At 40.5% G+C, this 17500-nt stretch overlaps 3 protein-coding genes across 3 annotated transcripts in view; 1 reads left to right on the top strand and 2 right to left on the bottom strand.

Moving 5' to 3' along the window:
• The window catches only part of LOC119595196 (acyl-CoA-binding domain-containing protein 5-like), a gene marked incomplete at its 3' end in the record, with an annotated part of 21035 nt that extends 19844 nt beyond the window's left edge, over positions 1 to 1191 (bottom strand). The window contains 1 exon segment of the mRNA XM_037944364.1: positions 1110 to 1191. Within this exon segment, the coding sequence (XP_037800292.1) occupies positions 1110 to 1170 (61 nt within the window).
• A 1563-nt stretch (positions 1192 to 2754) lies between these two features.
• On the top strand, positions 2755 to 9001 carry LOC119595027 (glutamyl-tRNA(Gln) amidotransferase subunit A, mitochondrial-like). Its single transcript, XM_037944156.1, has 9 exons — positions 2755 to 2839; positions 4408 to 4593; positions 5132 to 5422; positions 5749 to 5862; positions 6212 to 6413; positions 6757 to 6927; positions 7982 to 8233; positions 8410 to 8501; positions 8713 to 9001. The coding sequence occupies exons 2-9, from the start codon at positions 4415 to 4417 to the stop codon at positions 8945 to 8947; spliced, it is 1536 nt and encodes a 511-aa protein (XP_037800084.1). The 5' UTR covers positions 2755 to 2839; positions 4408 to 4414; the 3' UTR covers positions 8948 to 9001.
• Positions 9002 to 9357: 356 nt separating this feature from the next.
• Positions 9358 to 17500, bottom strand: part of LOC119595197 (mucin-5AC-like) — a 9671-nt gene continuing 1528 nt past the window's right edge. Inside the window, 2 exon segments of the mRNA XM_037944365.1 lie at positions 9358 to 13453; positions 13455 to 14548. Of these exon segments, the coding sequence (XP_037800293.1) occupies positions 11207 to 13453; positions 13455 to 14548 (3341 nt within the window). The 3' untranslated portion in view covers positions 9358 to 11206.

The following is a 17500-nucleotide window of genomic DNA, read 5'->3' on the forward strand; positions in this document are numbered from 1 at the left end:
ACGAATGTTTTGCCATTCTCCTATATAACTATCTATGATATTGCCAAATTAACCATTAAACTATATTTTGTTTGGCCACAGAGAGAATTATCATAGTAAAAGACCCATGACCTCTATAGCCATCACCAACAGCAAGTTGTTAGATATAAGAAAAGGACAAAAAGGGGTGCTCTCTACAAATAATCTCTAGAGGGAGAGGGGGGAGGGAGGGAGAGAGAGAGAGAGAGAGAGAGAGAGAGAGAGAGAGAGAGAGAGAGAGAGAGAGAGAGAGAGAGAGAGAGAGAGAGAGAGAGAGAGAGAGAGAGAGAGAGAGAGAGAGAGAGAGAGAGAGAGAGAGAGGAGAGAGAGAGAGAGAGAGAGAGAGAGAGAGAGAGAGAATGAAACACACTTCCACAGAAACAAACATTGCTTAAAAAAAAGAGACAGAAAGAGGTGTTAAGAAACAGGCAAATGGGCATAGAGAATCTGACTTTTAGCCAAAGAAAAGTGAAAAGGAGGTGTAGAGAAAGAAAGTGAAGAAAACATTACTGAAAGAGAGAGAAAGGGGAATGAAAAACAGAGAAAGAGGATTGAGAAGCAGAGCATCAAGCAGAGGAAGAGAGAGAGAGAGAGAGAGAGAGAGAGAGAGAGAGAGAGAGAGAGAGAGAGAGAGAGAGAGAGAGAGGAGAGAGAGAGAGAGAGAGAGAGAGGAAAACCAGAGAGGAAGAGATACTGAAAAACAGAGCGCCAGGCACGGAGGAGAGGAGCGAGAAAGAGCCAGAGCAAAACAGGCAAAAATAATAGAGACATAAAATACTAAGGTACTAGATATAGATATGACAAAGAAGAGATACAGGTACAAAGAAAAATAAAGAAAGGGGGTACAGAAAGAAAAAGACAGAGCAATGTATGTCTAACTAGAGAGGGGAATTATAATATAAACCTCCATGAAAATACGCGAGCTAAAGCGCCTCCTCCGCTATCATTCCCGAGATAAATTATCAATCACAACTAACTACGATCCCCCACTATAACCTAAACATGCCCTCGAATCCCCCAAGATTTACGATACAAGCGACGCCTCACGCCACAAACACAAGCACACGACGAAAAGCCGCCAAGACTCTCACCATCTTTAGGCAGACTCCGAATAATGTTGACAGCGGCCTGAAATTTGTCTTCCGTCGTCATGTTGTGGAGGATCTGAAGAATGGAGTCTGCATGGAGGAACGGCACGCGACCTTCGCCTCCAGTGCGGGATTATTTATCTGATAAAGCTTCTCATATGCAACACAATTTCTTTATTTCGCTTACCACTTGTACAAAAGATCGAATTTTGGATTGAATTGGTTGATTTTGACGTTTTCACCTAATATTGACCAAGCTATTGGGCAAACACCTCCATTTCTAAATTCTACATGTTACAGCAATTACAAGCTTAATTTATTCCAAATCTCATCTGTAATAGTTTGAATTTAGATATCCACATGCACTTAATCGAACAGAAATTCGGGCATAGCAAGGTATCTTTTCTATATGTCATATAGATATTTTAAGCCCGTATCTTTCAATATATTGATAAACAAAAATCAGCTGTTCCTCTGCTGCGGAGAGTATCGTACACTAAAAGTAAGATTAACGTACTACATCATACGCAATCTACTGTTAGCTATCTGCTCCCATTTTGCCTACAGATTACATATATTATCTTGAAAGAATGCGTAGATATATCTAAATTACACGTATACATAATGTATATATATACATACATACATACATACATACATACATATATATATATATATATATATATATATATATATATATATATATATATATGTGTGTGTGTGTGTGTGTGTGTGTGTGTGTGTGTGTGTGTGTGTGTGTGTGTGTGTGTATACCTATATGTATATGTATATGCATATATATATCTTCTTTTAACGGTAGGTTCATGTCTGAGCCGCCGTGGTCACAGCATGATACTTAATTGTAGTTTTCATGTTGTGATGCTCTTGGAGTGAGTACGTGGTAGGGTCCCCAGTTCCTTTCCACGGAGAGTGCCGGTGGTACCTTTTAGGTAATCATTCTCTCTATTTATCCGGGCTTGGGACCAGCACTGACTTGGGCTGGCTTGGCCACCCAGTGGCTAGGCAGGCAATCAAGGTGAAGTTCCTTGCCCAAGGGAACAACGTGGCGGTCGGTAACTCGAACCCTTGAACTTAGATTGCCGTCGTGACAGTCTTGAGTCCGACGCTCTAACCATTCGGCCACCGTGGCCTTGACGATCATGGGCTTCCATGATTTTTTTCTTAGCAATTTAGAGCGGTGGTTTGCCATTGCCTTCCGCCCGGTGTTTTTATCGAGTCACCATCTCTATTTACCCGGCACTGACATGAGCTGGCTTGGCCACCCAGTGGCTAGGCAGGCAATCGAGGTGAAGTTCCTTGCCCAAGGGAAACAACGCGGCGGCCGGTGACTCGAACCCTCGAACTCAGATTGCCGTCGTGACAGTCTTGAGTCCGACGCTCTAACCATTCGGCCACCGCGGCCCCAATATATATATATACATATATATATATATATATATATATATATATATATTATATATATATATATATATATATATGTATTATATATATATATATATATATATTTGTATATATATATATATATATATATATATATATATATATATATATATATATATATATATATATATATATATATATGTATGTATGTATGCACGTCTGTAAGTCAGCGTCTCCTGAGAGAGGTTATCGTACCCCGCAACGTCCCCTCGACCCAGAGCCGCACAATATCAACAAAAGTCAAGGTGTCTTTGCAATTTACCGGTGTTTAGGTAACTATAGGACGTTAACAAATTACTTTACTCTCTCATGGTCGTCCAGAAAAAAAAAAACAGTTTACTTTCTGGTATAATTTACCATTTCATAGACACTTAACAGAGAGTTAGAACAGACTAAATACTAAGAAAACAGACAAAGTTAAGGTCACGTTTAGGTTTTGCATAATAGTACAGAAAGTTTTTTAACTTATATATATATATGATCTGACCAAGAGAAACATGATCTAAGGATCGTGTAAATGTGTTAATTTTGAACTTAAATTAGTGTTAGTGTAAATTTGTGAATATAAAAACAGTCCTTTTATTACTTAAGTTTGAATTTTGGACACGAACACTTTTTTACTCCCGATATAGTTTAATTTATCTTACAAAGCCTCTTAAATGCAATAGGAATAATTTTCTTCTGCTTTTTAATAGATATCTTAGTTATTATTTTGTTGAGTGATCACATCAGGTGTATTTAGTTGACAAGGCATTGGGGTGAGCGGAAAGTGGTAATCCTGGTTGTTTGATTTATCCAATTTATATTGGTTTTGATGCAGATGTAACACCCACAGATTTTGTTGATTTGCTCTGGAAGTCAAGTTAGTACAAAAGAGATCAACACACTATATATTTTTTCAGGCTGCAGCTACATTTATGGCATCGTAATGTGATGTCTGTTGACTATTTATGCGGGAGTTTCGCTCTTGTGTGGCCAGTCTGGAATTCTCAAACTCTGCTGTAATCACTGTGCAGAATCAATTGCAATATTGTTTAATGCAGGGTGGTGTAACCCCTGCATCCCCCCTTCTGTCCAAGAAAATAATATTCATGGCAAGAGAGAATATTGGACTGACTTGGGATTGGGCACTCCTGCCTTGGATAGAGTGAGAATTCCACCCATAAAACTAGTCAGTAGACATCACATTATATTACTGTAAATATAGTCATTTTGTTATTTTATTGTATTCTCTCTGCCACTATGATGCAGTGAATAAAAAAGTGCACTGATATACTTCTTATGAACAAATTAACTTCTCTAAATTTTCTAAATCGCTCAATGTTTGTACTCTGGTGTCAGTTCTTGCAGTGAATGCATGACTAAGTACTGCAATATCTTAGCTAGTTCATATATAAGTACTGCTGCACTTAGGAAAACTATAATTTTTAGACTAATCAGTATCTGCTTTTCCCTAGGGCAAGGTGGGGAGTATGGTAAAGATTTATAAATAATATGTTGGCTTAGGAGGGTAAGTTGTTATTTTTTTTTTATTTTTTTTTTCATTGTTATCATCATCATCATTATCATCATCATCATCATCATCATCATCATCATCATCATCATCATCATCATCATCATCATCATCATCATCATCATCATCATCATCATTAATGATAATAATAATATCAATATTATTATTATTATTATTATTATTATTACTATTAAAAGATATATAGTTTTATGTAAACATAACTTCAGTTTCCATATTTCCATATCATATTATTGCTGAAATGGTAGTCAATAACTATAAGAGTGTATGTAGATTGTGTATATAATCATGGTCTACTGATTATTTTAGGTCGCCAATGAATCATCTTCTTGGAAGTGCCAAAGATGTCTTGGGATGCCTTCGACAAGGGTCTGTCTCTGCCTTGGAGCTTGCGGAGGCAGCTCTACGGCAGCAAGAAACCGTGGCCAGATTAAATGCATTTATATTGAGAACATCAGAGACAGCCTTGAAAGCAGCAGATAAGTCACAGAAAAGGTGTGCTTAACTCCTCATAAATGGTTCTACAGATACCAGATGTATAGAGCCCTGAGTGCATGCATGATCTTTTGTTAGAATGATTCAAACAACTTGGTTTGATTAGATTGATGATTTATTGCACTATGGCTGAAGATGTCAGAGAGGTTTGCTAGTATTTTTTCTCTTTTTTTATGGTCAAGAAAAACAATAGTAGCACTAAAAGCAATTCCTCTTTTTTGGATTACAAAGTACATTCATATTTCCCATAGACTATGGTCTGTTTTGAAACTTCTTCCTTCCATATCTTTGCATTCACCTACATATATGAGAGTGATAGAATTACTATATCAGTGAGAAAGATTTGTCTCAACCTCAATCTACTTGTAAAAAAAAATAACTTAAAAAAAATACTAAGGCCATTATATATTTGGTAACAGTTAAGTTTGATTTGTGCAGGATTTCCTTGGTCTTAGTCATTTTATAGAAATGGACTGGTGAATATGATCAATTACAGTAGAAGTACAGAAGGTTTATGGAATACTTGTTCTTCTTCCAGATATGAGAAAAAGGAAAGTATTGGTCCTTTAGAGGGATTACCAGTGGCTGTAAAGGACAACTTCTGCACTGCTGGAATCCCTACCACGTGTGGCTCAAAAATGTTACAGAACTATGTCCCTCCCTACTCTGCCACTGTGGTGAGGAGACTGGAGAGAGCAGGGGCAGTCATAATAGGCAAAACAAATTTGGATGAGTTTGCAATGGGGTCTGGTACTGTTGACTCATCCTTTGGACCCACGAGAAATATCTATCGCTCGGGAATCAAATACCACATCCAGAATCAGCAAGAGTAAGTTAGGTGTTAATTTGCACTCTTTTTTTGCATTAAATTGACATTCAAACTTTAATGGTGGTACAGAAAGTTAAAAATGATGACATACTTTTAAAAGAAACTTTTATGTAAAAAAGTGTTATTTCGCATTTGTCATATATAAAAAAAAAAAAATCCCAAATGATTGCCATGGCTATTTTCAAGAACTAATTTCTTCATAATGCAGCTTTCTTTACAGTAACAATAAGAAGATTTAAAGCAGAAACTTTGTTCATATTTCTCTTTCTTAAGTTGCTATACCAGATCATGCATAGTAACAGATAAAAGTATTGTCTTCCCAACAGACTGAAGGATGATGTCTCAGACGTTCCTATTGAAGGGCTGGATGGAGACTGGTTCATTGCAGGAGGTAGCTCTGGTGGCAGTGCTGTGGCAGTGGCCTCAGGAGCAGCATTCCTGTATGTTGTAGCTCACTCATTTATATATATATTGTATTTTCTGTGCACTTAAAATAGTTGACACATGTTAGTACATATGCATTATATATATATATATATATATATATATATATATATATATATATATATATATATATATATATATATATATATATATATATATATATATATATACACACATATGCACACACACACACATATGTATGTATGTATGTGTGTGTGTGTGTTCAAAATATATGTTTACTTACATATACTTATGCATGCAGGATATACTGATACACAGTATTAATGATTGTATTAAAGTGAAGTTTCCTGTATCCAAAAATAATATGAGATCATTTCTTTACAGAGCTCTAGGGTCAGACACAGGTGGATCTGTTCGCAATCCTGCTTCTTACTGTGGTGTTGTTGGTTTCAAGCCATCGTATGGAGTGGTTCCCCGTGCGGGTCTTATCAGCCTCGTTAATTCCATGGATGTACCTGGTTTGTTTGGCCGTTATGTTGATGACGTTGCTACTATGTTGGGTGTCATAGCAGGCTGGGATTCTCAGGTATGAATGCATCATAGATGTAGAAAGAAATTGAGCTGTGGATTTCTAATAGTAGAAGGATCATGCCTTGTAAATTCATTGTCAGGTGTTGAATGTTTATTTTGTATAATGGGTGAACACGGCACTTTTAAACATAGCTCAACCTAAGAGGGAGAACTGTTTGTGACCTATTGATCTGGTCAGTGGCATTTGGTGACATTTATGTGAATTATAGCAGTATGATTTATTATTTCATTGAATAACTGCTCATGGATGGAGCATGGATGTCATTCAAAGTAAGTTATTAAATTTTATTCAATATGCAGATTTATTCTTAGTTGAAGAACAAATTTGCATGCTTCAGGATTCAACTAGTGTCTCTAGTGAGCTATCAGACTTAACACTGCCTGAGGAGCCTCGTCTCGATGGCCTGGTCATCGGCATCCCAAGAGAATACCATTGCCCTGGTGTTAGCTCTGAGGTTGTTGATGCGTGGACGAAAGTAGCTGATATCATGGAGGACTCTGGGGCTGAGGTAAGATTGCCTCATTTGGAAATTATAGGAATTGTATGGTTTTTATTTTTACAGAGAATTTTGTTTCAGGAGGAGAGGAGAAATTCCTCTCTCCTTTATTTGATAAATGAAGTAAGCGAATGCATTTATGAAAAGATCACAAAATATTATTCTGACTGTGTATTGTGTTGTCAGTTTTAATGAGGATTACTTTCTTCTTACTTGGCATAACTTTGAAATTTTTGACAGCAGGTTAATAAATGATTTAGAATATAACAGGCACTCATGGATATCTGTTTTATAATGATAAATTTTAACACTGAATATGTCTCTTTGGATGGTATGGTTGAAGCAAACTGTATCTTCAGAGATTAAGGGTAATTTTTTCTTTTCATTAATTCCAGATGAGCAAATTTGCTGCACAAGAGGTCACTATAAATGATAATTAAGGACTATATGTTACATGATCAAATATCTAATGAAAGCAATAATCTCCATTATGTCAAATTACATTCAATTAGCCTTTCTTGAATTCAGTATTAATTTTTAAGTTTTAAGTTGTATATAATTTTTTTTTTTTTTTTATTATATTCAATGATGCCAGTATAGCAAAAATACATGCCATGTCCACTGTCTGCTTTTCTTTATTGTCTTTACCCACAAATGGCTCCACATAGTCACCAGGGAGTCAGTTACTAGTCCTATCTGACTCAGCTGTTTATCTTTTTCCTAGATTTTGGGATTTTTTTTTCTTTGATATTAGTATTGTTAGTAATATTATAATGGCCAAAATGGCAATAATAATTATAACAAGATTGATATTAATATCATTAAATTTTTTTTTTCTAAAAACTTACATAAAAAGGGAAATCATGTGAGGTCACATATGCCTACTAATTAGCTCTTTGATGGCTGAGTCCTTGTGGAGCCATCTATATGCAAACAAAACTTGCAAAAGTAAAGGACAGTAGACAGTGTGATTACTTAGAGTAATAGATTAATAAAATGAGATTGTGGTGTGAAGGATGCTCTACTGATACGGAATCTGATGTTACTTCCCTGCAGTTGAGACAAGGTGTCAATGCCGCACACCAAATATTCCATACTCTGCTACTCTGTCTTGAATCCTTGTGAAGTGGCATCAAACTTCACGAGATACACTGGGGTAGAATATGGACACCGCGTTGATGCCTCCCACTCCATGGAGGCCATGTATGCCCTCACAAGGTCGGCTGGGCTCAACGATGTAGTGAGAGGACGTATCTTGGCGGGCAATTATTTTCTTCTTAGGGAGAATAAGGAAAAATACTACAAGCAGGCACTGAAAGTAATAATTTCGTTTGTGTCTAAATATGCTATAGAAGGATTTCATTTTTCATGATGTTAATCCTCATAGTTTGTTGTTTGCTTATGTGGATATTCCTGTTATCACGAGTACATGTGGTATATTTTTTCCATTTTAATTAATTTTTTAAGTGATTAGAAATTCTTTTCCTTTCACAGGTTCGGCGACTAATATTGCAAGACTTTGAGAATGTTTGGAACTCTGGAGTTGATTTCCTTCTGACACCAGTAACACTATCTGCTGCCTTGAGGTTGGTCAACATGATTAATTTCATTGCTCTTGATAGTAAATGAATAATACAGTAATTATTTTCTTCATATTATCTAATTACAGTTAGATTTACCGTGGACAGTTATTTGAATAATTTTTTTTCTTTTAGATATTAGAAATCAAATTAGCAGATTCAAAGAACAGTGATGTATGATTTTGGATTTCTCATTGGCCTGCTAATACGCCAACAGGTACTCCGAATTCTATCAGATTGACAACCGCACCCAGACAGCCACACAGGACATCTGCACTCAGGCTTCGAACATGGCTGGAGTGCCTGCTGTGACCGTACCTGTGTCACTCAATGGAGAAGGTCTGCCACTGTCTCTGCAGCTCATGGCACCCACAAACAAAGATGCAGCTTTGCTTTCTGTTGCAAAGTGGATTGAGCAACAAATGAATTTTCCTCGTTTGTGTATATTATAATGTGAATATTTGGTTTGTACATAATTTTTAGTAAAATTGTTTTTGAGGATTTTTTGTAATGTTTTTCCTTACCTTTTGCTTGTGATTTATTGTAACATAAATTGGATTAGGGTAATAAAAGAGTGAATAAACTGGTTGGACAATTTCAGGCAGTTGTTTGATGAAACTCTTAAATCTCAGAATTATATTAGTTCTCAAGCTGAATTTGTAAAGAAAAATGTTCAATTTGGTATGGACTGTGGTAGTAAAATAGATGTGTTTAAAATCAATACCATTACTTCAGTCAGAATTGTTTTGGCTCAATATGTGGTAGATAAAAATCTGGTTTAGCATATTCATTATCAAATTCTGCAAATATATAACATCTTGAAGTATTGTGTCACAGGTGCATAAAAGAAATGAAAAGTATATGACAGTGTGGAAAAAGTATTTATTTATGATTTTTTACATAGGAGTATCAATTATTTTCATTGAGAGGGTGACTTGTAAGACAAATGATATGCATCTCTACAACTAATGGAAAAAATACAAACAAAAGAATACTTGACCACATAACATCTCAGACTCCTTTTCCATTCTACAGAGAGTGTTGGCACATCGCGCAAAGACCCTGATTCATCATCCAGAAGGGCACAAGATAAACTATTATTATGTACAAAAATATCTGAAGGAAGGGTGATAAATGCCCACGGAAACATATTATTGTAGTCCACAGAGATTCTTTCCTAGGGAGCAAAACAGAGGTATAGTCTAAAATAACATTTGATTATTGTTGATTTAGGTTTCATAAATGCCTTGTTGGAAGAGAAAAATAATACCCATCAGTTCAAGTACAAACTGCAGTTCAAGGTTACAGTCTAGAAAATAGACGGTGGTTTACATTTCACAGTCTTCTTTCATTGGTGCCAAGGTGGAACTCACCAGCCTAAGAAAAAATTGTAGGAAAGGGAAATACTCTTGGTAACAAAATGAAGTGTACCTGAAGATTGCTTTCTTCACAAAGTAGTTGTTGTGGAATGTGTGAAGTGTTCCTTTTTGTAATTAGAGGCAGTCAGTTAGCTAATGACCTTGTCTTGGAAGGGCTAAATGGATCTGGGGGGAGTGGAATATCGGTTAATTACTCATCATATGGGTTGGTTCCTAATGAATAACTTTTGGTAATTTTTTAGCTTGTCTTTACGAACGTCCATTGAGATAAGGGACTACCTCCTTTTGAAGCTTTGTTAATGGTGTTTGTTTTGTGTTGTGTGAAGGATCTGATATGAATACTGAATATAAAATGTTAATGGAAAGGAAAATTGCCAAGGAATGTAGACCAGCTTGTGTGTGTGTGTGTGTGTGTGTGTGTGTGTGTGTGTGTGTGTGTGTGTGTGTGTGTGTGTGTGTGTGTGTGTGTGTGTGTGTGTGTGTGTGTGTGTGTGTGTGTGTGTGTGTGTGTGTGTGTGTGCACATGTATATCTATGTCCTCTAGTGTTAGAAGTTTCAACATCCTAATGTCCCTGGCAGATTCCTTGGCAATAGTCCCAGGCTCCAGACACGCACATCTCACGCAGGTAGGTAATGCCCAGTCACGATGGGAGTGGAGTCTGGAATTCTATGTCTTCTACAGTAAGGCTGAGCATCACAAATATAAATCACAGATAAGAAGGTCGCTTGCCTCCCATGCATCATTCTGACACTATAAAAGACCTCTGTTAACTTAAGTTTATTTTCACAGATTCAATTTCACTTTTAGTATCTTTATGTTAAAGACAATTGTATACAAAAGAATTGTGTTTGATATATAAATGCGGTATTTTGTTATGTTTTTTTTCACCAGATAAATATGCCTTTCAAATAAATAGCGACGAACGATGCTAGACGAGCAATGCTTTGTAGTTCCAGGGGTGAAGGATAGAGCCAGTATATTGGTAAAGCACAAGTAACTTTCTCAATGCAATTTCGATATCAAAATGATATTTAAGTTTCTGATTTCAATAGAAATAAATAAAATTGCCCAATATGATCATGTGAACAAAAGTAAATTACTTGGGCTGTACCTTTCATGTGTTGGATTCAACAGTATATCCACTATTATGTTCGTGTATGAAAACAACATCACAAGAGAATATAATTACCCTAAAGGAAAAGATAGTACTATAAAATAATGTATTTCCAATGGCTCTGTCCATCATCCTGGAAAACTGTCTAGCAAGAGGACATATCACAACAGCAGCAGAAACTCCTCACAGCATTACTGACTGCCATGCACCAGCTTCCCTACAGTTCGAGGAACTTCATGAGCGTTTCATATATTAGATGAGGGTCGGCGCTACTGTCGGCAGTGTACCGGACGCCGTTGACGTCTCCGGTCGCGTGGTCGACCACCCCGTACTCGCCGATGATGAAACCATCTTGCGTTTTCTCCTCAAGACGGAAGCGACTTCTATTGTGTTCCTCCACGACGTAGCCCACTGTGTTATTGGCATCTGCCCCACCTCCTACATTCGCATCCACAAATGTTAAGCGCGTGTTGTTAGCCCCGCCTTTGCTGGTGCTGTCCCCTAGCTTGGAGAGTCCGTGGGGAGCGAGACCATGAGGATGCAGCCCTGTTGGAATGAGCCCCTTTGGTGCCAAACCATGGGGGGCGTTGCCAAATGGTGCCAACCCCCCTGGGGCCTGGCCAAATGGCGCAAGACCCTGTGGAGCTAGTCCTTGCTGGGCGCGAGGAGAACCAACAATAAGCCTGCCTGAAGGTGTGCCAATCTTGGGCTTAGATGAAGGTAGTGTGGTGGAATTCACATTTGAGGGAGTCGTGGTTGAAACTGTAGGTGGTTCTGTTGTGTTGGAAGTTGCTGCTGCTGGTTCGACGGAATCCGTAGACGTGCTTCCCGATCCAGCTACACTGGTAGAGATCTCTGCAGTCCTCAACTCTGTCCTGGAGACCGAGGTGCTCACACTTTGGCTCTGGGTTTGATGCAGGGATATATCTTCTGTGGGCGTGTCTGCATTCGCTGCTTGGCTTTCCGCCTCCGCTGCATTCTCTTGTGCTTTCACTGTCTTCGGCTTATTCTCTTCTGCTGGCGTCTTATCCTGAGACAGCGCTTGGTCCTCACCGGCTTCAGAAGCTTCAGTGGTGTTATTGGAAGAGGGCTTTGTGGGGGACTTCGCAGAAGGAGGGCTCTGTGCGGCGTCCGACTTCTCACTGGGACCTTGATCGCTCATCTTTGGCTCAGAGACGATGTCTACCACCAAAGGCTCACTGAGAAGGAAGCTGGTTGTGTGGCGTTCGGGATTGATGGTGTGAACTGTCCGCAGCGAAGAAGAGGTAGTTGCTGATGACACGTTGGAATTGTCTTCCGTGGTGGAATTCGAAAGGGAAGGAGAAGCAACTGGGCTTTCTTCTGCTTCTGTAAGGGATGGAGAAGGTGATGGTGGATCTTCCTTGTCCTTATTGGCTCTACCGCGATCAAGGGCTTGGATGGAGGACTGATTGACAGACGCCGGCATCCTGCGAGGTTCAGGTCGAGGGGGAGATTCCACTCGGACTTCAACCACAACCGAGGAGGAGGAGGCAATTCCGAGTCTGGTTGACTGTCCACCTTCTTCTGGAGCAGAAGCTTCTGCGTCATCCTTCGGTGGCTGGGTCCTTATGACTTCGCTAGTTTTCTTTGGAGATGCAGCCTCTGAAGCTTCGTCTGGTGATTTGGATACTTGTATTGCGACAGCCTTATCACTTTTCTCTGTAACGGTTCTTTCTGCCGTTTCTTTTGGTATTATTGGTACCTGCAATCTGGTGGTCCGTCTGGTGTCCTCTTGAGCAGAACTTTCTGGTCTTTGGGGTCTTTCAGTGACCTTCGAGCTTTCACTTTGGGTTTCCTCTTTAACAGAGCTCTCTGTATTAACTCTGAGTGCTTTCTCTGTAACTTGAGGCCTTGAAGTGGTGTACCGGAACTGTGACGTGTTGCTCGTCCTGGATGTGGGAAGCTTATTCTTTCTCTCGAGATGTGACTGCGTGGTTGTGGATGTTGCCGACGAAACTCTCGACGTCTTCAGAACAGATTGTGATAGTGATCTGGAGGAGGACCTGCTGCTGGAAAGTGACCCAGATCTCGACGGTGCCTTGCTGAAGGACGACCCGCTTCTGGTAGATGATTCAGTTGCAAGCTCTGGCTCTGTAGTAGAAGATGGCTTGCTGGTGCTGGGCGAGGGAACGGAGGCTGACAGGGAAGCAGTGACAGGGGAACTGATTTTCTCTGTAGTCGCAGGCACAGTGCGCCGTCCTGCGGTCACTCTTTCAGAGGATACTATAATGCTTCTCTCTGTTACACTGAAATCTTCACTCTCTGTTGTAGGTTTAACTGTCGTGGTTTTCCGTTCGGTGACTGTGGATGTCGTCGTTGTGGTTGATTTTGCTGTAGATTCTGTGGGCCGTGAAGGCGGCGCTGTTGTAGCTTTGACATTCGCTTTTGATGTCGTGCGATATCTGAGAGTCCTTTGTGTCACTGAGTCTGGGACTGTTTCTGGCCGTTGTGGAGTCCACCGTGGAGGGTGTTCGAGCTATTGCCTTGGTCGTCCGTGTTGTGCGCGAAGGACGTGGAGACGGTGTTACCGGCGCTGCCGTGGTGATTTTTAAGAACAAGCTGGCCGTGGACGTGTCTGTGGTGGATCGCCTGGCTGCAGGCTGTGTTGCTCCCCTGGTCTTCTCAGTAGTGGTTGCATCTATGGTTGGATCACCACTGACCAGAGAGTCGATGTCATCAGCGTAATAGTAGTAGTAGTAGTCATAATCATCGTACGGTATACTAAAACTTCCCTCGGTAGTACCTGCTTGTGGATCAGCGGGACTGGCAGACACAGGGGAGTCCAGAAACACTTTCCCGCCGGCTGGACTGGCGGTGGCATGCAGGCCAGCCCTCCCGGTTTCGGGCAAGGGCGTAGAAAAGGACGTCTTCGCCGTGGTCGTGGTCGATCTGTGGTGATTGAGGGACGCCCCCGACGCAAACTTCCTGCCGAACTTGTGGTGCGAAGCGGAGGGCCGCGCCTGCGCCGTTCTGCTTGAGGATTGCTTCCTTCGCAGAGCGTTGGCTCGCCGTGAGGGCGTTGACGACGCTAAAAGAGTAGAAGGAGAAGATGAAACGTGGTCATTATTCTTGCTTGGACGACGTGTGGCAACGCGGTCTTTATCTGGACTTTGCGTCCGATTCGTGAGCAGCGACGACCCCGTCACGCTTGGTGCGCCAAACGAGCTCGGCGGTCGTCGTCGCCTTGGGTCGTTGTCGAAAGGTGGTTGCGGCTGTCCGCGCGAGGGAGGCGGCCGCTGCAGCTGCACTGACTGCGCCGCCGCGTCGGCCGTCCCCGCGGCGACAGCCTCGGCGGGACCGTCCGCGTCTCCGGACTGATGTCGGGGGTCAAGGATGCGCAGGAAGTCGCTGCCGAAGATGACCCCGCCGTGATTCCGGAGCGGCACCGCCCGGGGCTCCGTGCCCGCCATCAGGACGCACACCTGAGGGAGACGGAACAGGGTCAGGGATACGGGTAGGGAATGAGAGTGAACTCTGCAACAATTCTGCAGTGTGCAGTAATTGAGTAAATTAAAACAGTGGGTTATCAAATAAAGAGCTGTTGATAACACTTAGATATTATCTATATTCATACACATAAAATAAATGCATGCATATTTGCAAAAAATTCCTCATATACACACGTCGAGCTGATCGTAGGATTAAGCAAGTGTAAGAAAAAGACATTAGTATGCAAATATTTCCGCCTTATGTTCATGTTAATTGAATCTGGGTTTCGTGAAGGCGCCGAGCGTCGTAATTGCTACACAATCATATTTGTATTTCGTTAAGGTAAAAAAAATGATTGGTTTTACTAACATACTTATATGGCTAATATCGGGACAAGAAAATAGATGGAGTTTGATGATTAAAAATGGATAGAAGAAAAGAATGTACGAATGAAAGAACAGACAGTTATATTTAAAAAAAATGAAAAATACTTTTCGATGTTAGTAAATGAACAAATTCCATTCATGAAAAAAGAAAGAAAAAAAAAATCAGCTTTGGTCTGCCTTCCGCATAAGGGTAACTAACCTATTCTCATATAATGTGAATTGCCAGTGTCCTATATTGCTAGAAAAAAGTAATATTCAAGGTTATATCATGTTTTCGGCAAATGTAAATAACCTTCATTAATTTGCGCTCGCCAAATACAGATAAAATTAGTAATCCGCTATATAAAATACTTTGATAATTATATAAGCAACGAAAAAATTACGTTTACTTCGTCGACGTCTGGGCTTTTTTTCCGAATCTTTACCAGATTATATTATGAATTTTGATTTCACTATTCCAGAAATTTGAAACATGATTCGGTGCTGATAACTGCACGATTGTTCCTTTGATCACTGTTAAATACCCAAGTTATTTGCAGGATATTTTACATTCAGAAACTATGTTCGAAGTTTGGCTCAATTTTTGGTCTTGGAATACGAAAACATTTTCTTTTTATTGGTATATTCTCCTATATTCTCATTCCTTTTCCCTCGTTCGTTCGTTTATTTATTCATTTATTTGTAGTTTACGGACAAGGTAAGGATTGGAGGTCCTTAATTCTATTATGAACAGCGTGGAATTTACATTATTAAGCAGATAATGTAACCCGGGTTTAAGATTTGCTTGATATTGGTACCTAAGTCACTGAATTCCTTGATGTATTAATTGTTTCGTCTTCTCGAGTCCCTTTGTTTATAATCTTAAATTATTCTTAAGATTGATTTTTTTTTCACTGAGAACTAATCATAGTTAGATCAGCTGTTTCTTGTTGTAACAGAAAGGGAATGTACGCATAGAGAGGAGTACAAGGTTCTATGCTGATGTACACTGATGTATCGAGATAAAGTGTGTTCCTTGTCAGCATATGATGAGACTCTCACGCCCGTCATTTTACTCTGCCTGTCTACGCCCTCGCCCCCCTCCCCAACACACACTCCTCCTTCCCCTCCCCTGATCCCCTCTCCCTCCTCGCCCCCCCCTCCCCTCTTCCTCACACCGTACTCAAGTTCCCTCTTGCCAAGGTCGCGGCGGTCCTTCCCCCCCCCCCCGTCTTGCTCGAGTTCCCCCGCCCATCCTCTTCGGTGTTCTTTCATTTTCTTCTCCTTCCTCCTACTCCCTTCTTTTCCGTTTCCCCTTCCTCTGTGTCCTTCTCCTCCCCTTTTTTCCATTTTCCTCCTCCTCTGCGTTCCTTTGCTCCTTTTCGTCTTTCTCCTTTTGCCCGTTTCATCTTCGTCTTCCTCCTCCTTCCTTCTTTGCCGTCTTCCTCTGCCTCCTCTCCTTCCTTATCCTCTTCTCGTCGTCGTTGTTGTCCTCCTCCTTCCTCCTCCTCCTCCTCCTCCTCTTCTTCCTCTTCCTCTTCCCCCTCTTCTTCTTCCTCCTCCTCCTCTCCTTCTCCCTTCTCTCTCTCCTCCTTTTCTTTACCTCCTTCCTGTTCCTCCGTCCTCTCCTCTCTCCCTTTTTCCTCCCATCTCTCGCCCGCCCTTTACATCATCCCAACCCACTGACCACGCCCCCTCCCCTCCCCCCCTCGGCTCTCCCCATCCCTGACCTTGACCGCCACGCTATGGAGGGAAGGAGGGGGAGGGGGAGGGGGTGAAAGGGGGGTTAAAGGTGCGGTCACCACGCCCTTTCTCGCCCACCGTTTTATCTCGTCTTCCTTCTTCTCTCTCTCTTCTCTTTCTTCCTTTTTTTTTCTTCTGTTTCATCTTTCATGTCTGCTTTTCTTTTTTCTTTGTTTCCAGCTCTCTTTTTTTTTCTTCTGCTTTTCTCTACGTCTGTCGTTTTTTTTTATATATATATACTTTTATTTCTACTGCTCCTTTCTCCCCGATAATTGCAATCTAAACTAATTTATAATATCTATGACCAGGAACAAACACACTTACACACACAACATGCATTAGTTAAAAAAAAGGTTATATGATAATCTACATATAGCAGACAAGGCCCTCTGAGCTTAGCACTCTCTCCTGTACTGAAACTACCAGGTAAGGACAGCCAGGTAATAACAGCTAGGTAAGGACAGGTGGGGAAGTACAACAGGTAATGACAAGCAGCTAAGGACAAGTAGGTAAGTACAAGTAGGTGATAACAGCTAGGTATAGACAACCAAGTAGTAATAACTAGGTGACGGAAGGTAGTAAGAACAATTACGTAAGAACAAGGTAATGAATAAGAAAGAACAAAAAGGTAAGAATAGCTAAGAAAGAAAACAGGTAAGAACAAGTATATAGGAGCACCAGGCAAGAACAACTAGGTAAGAACAACCAGGCAAGAACATCTGAGAAAGAACAACTACGAAGGAACAGCCAAGTAAAAATAACTAGGCTAGAACATCCAGGTAAGATCAAGTAGGTATGAACAAACAGGTAAAATCAACTCTGTAAGCACACCTACGAAAGAATAACCAGGATGGAACAGTTCGGGAAGAACAACCAGCTCAGAACAACGAGGAAAGATCGAAGTTAGAGTAAAGTAAGAAAAAAAACTAGGCAAGAACAACTTAGTGAGAACA

This window comes from Penaeus monodon, chromosome 35, assembly GCF_015228065.2.
Source record: "Penaeus monodon isolate SGIC_2016 chromosome 35, NSTDA_Pmon_1, whole genome shotgun sequence".
Taxonomy (NCBI): Eukaryota; Metazoa; Arthropoda; class Malacostraca; order Decapoda; family Penaeidae; genus Penaeus; species Penaeus monodon.

Coding starts and splice junctions, on each gene's coding strand:
- LOC119595027 (XM_037944156.1), top strand. CDS start 4,415: ATGAATCATCTTCTTGGAAGTGCCAAAGATGTCTTGGGATGCCTTCGA. Junction 6,414..6,756: donor TAGCAGGCTGGGATTCTCAG/GTATGAATGCAT, acceptor TGCATGCTTCAG/GATTCAACTAGTGTCTCTAG. Junction 6,928..7,981: donor TGGAGGACTCTGGGGCTGAG/GTAAGATTGCCT, acceptor AGTTGAGACAAG/GTGTCAATGCCGCACACCAA.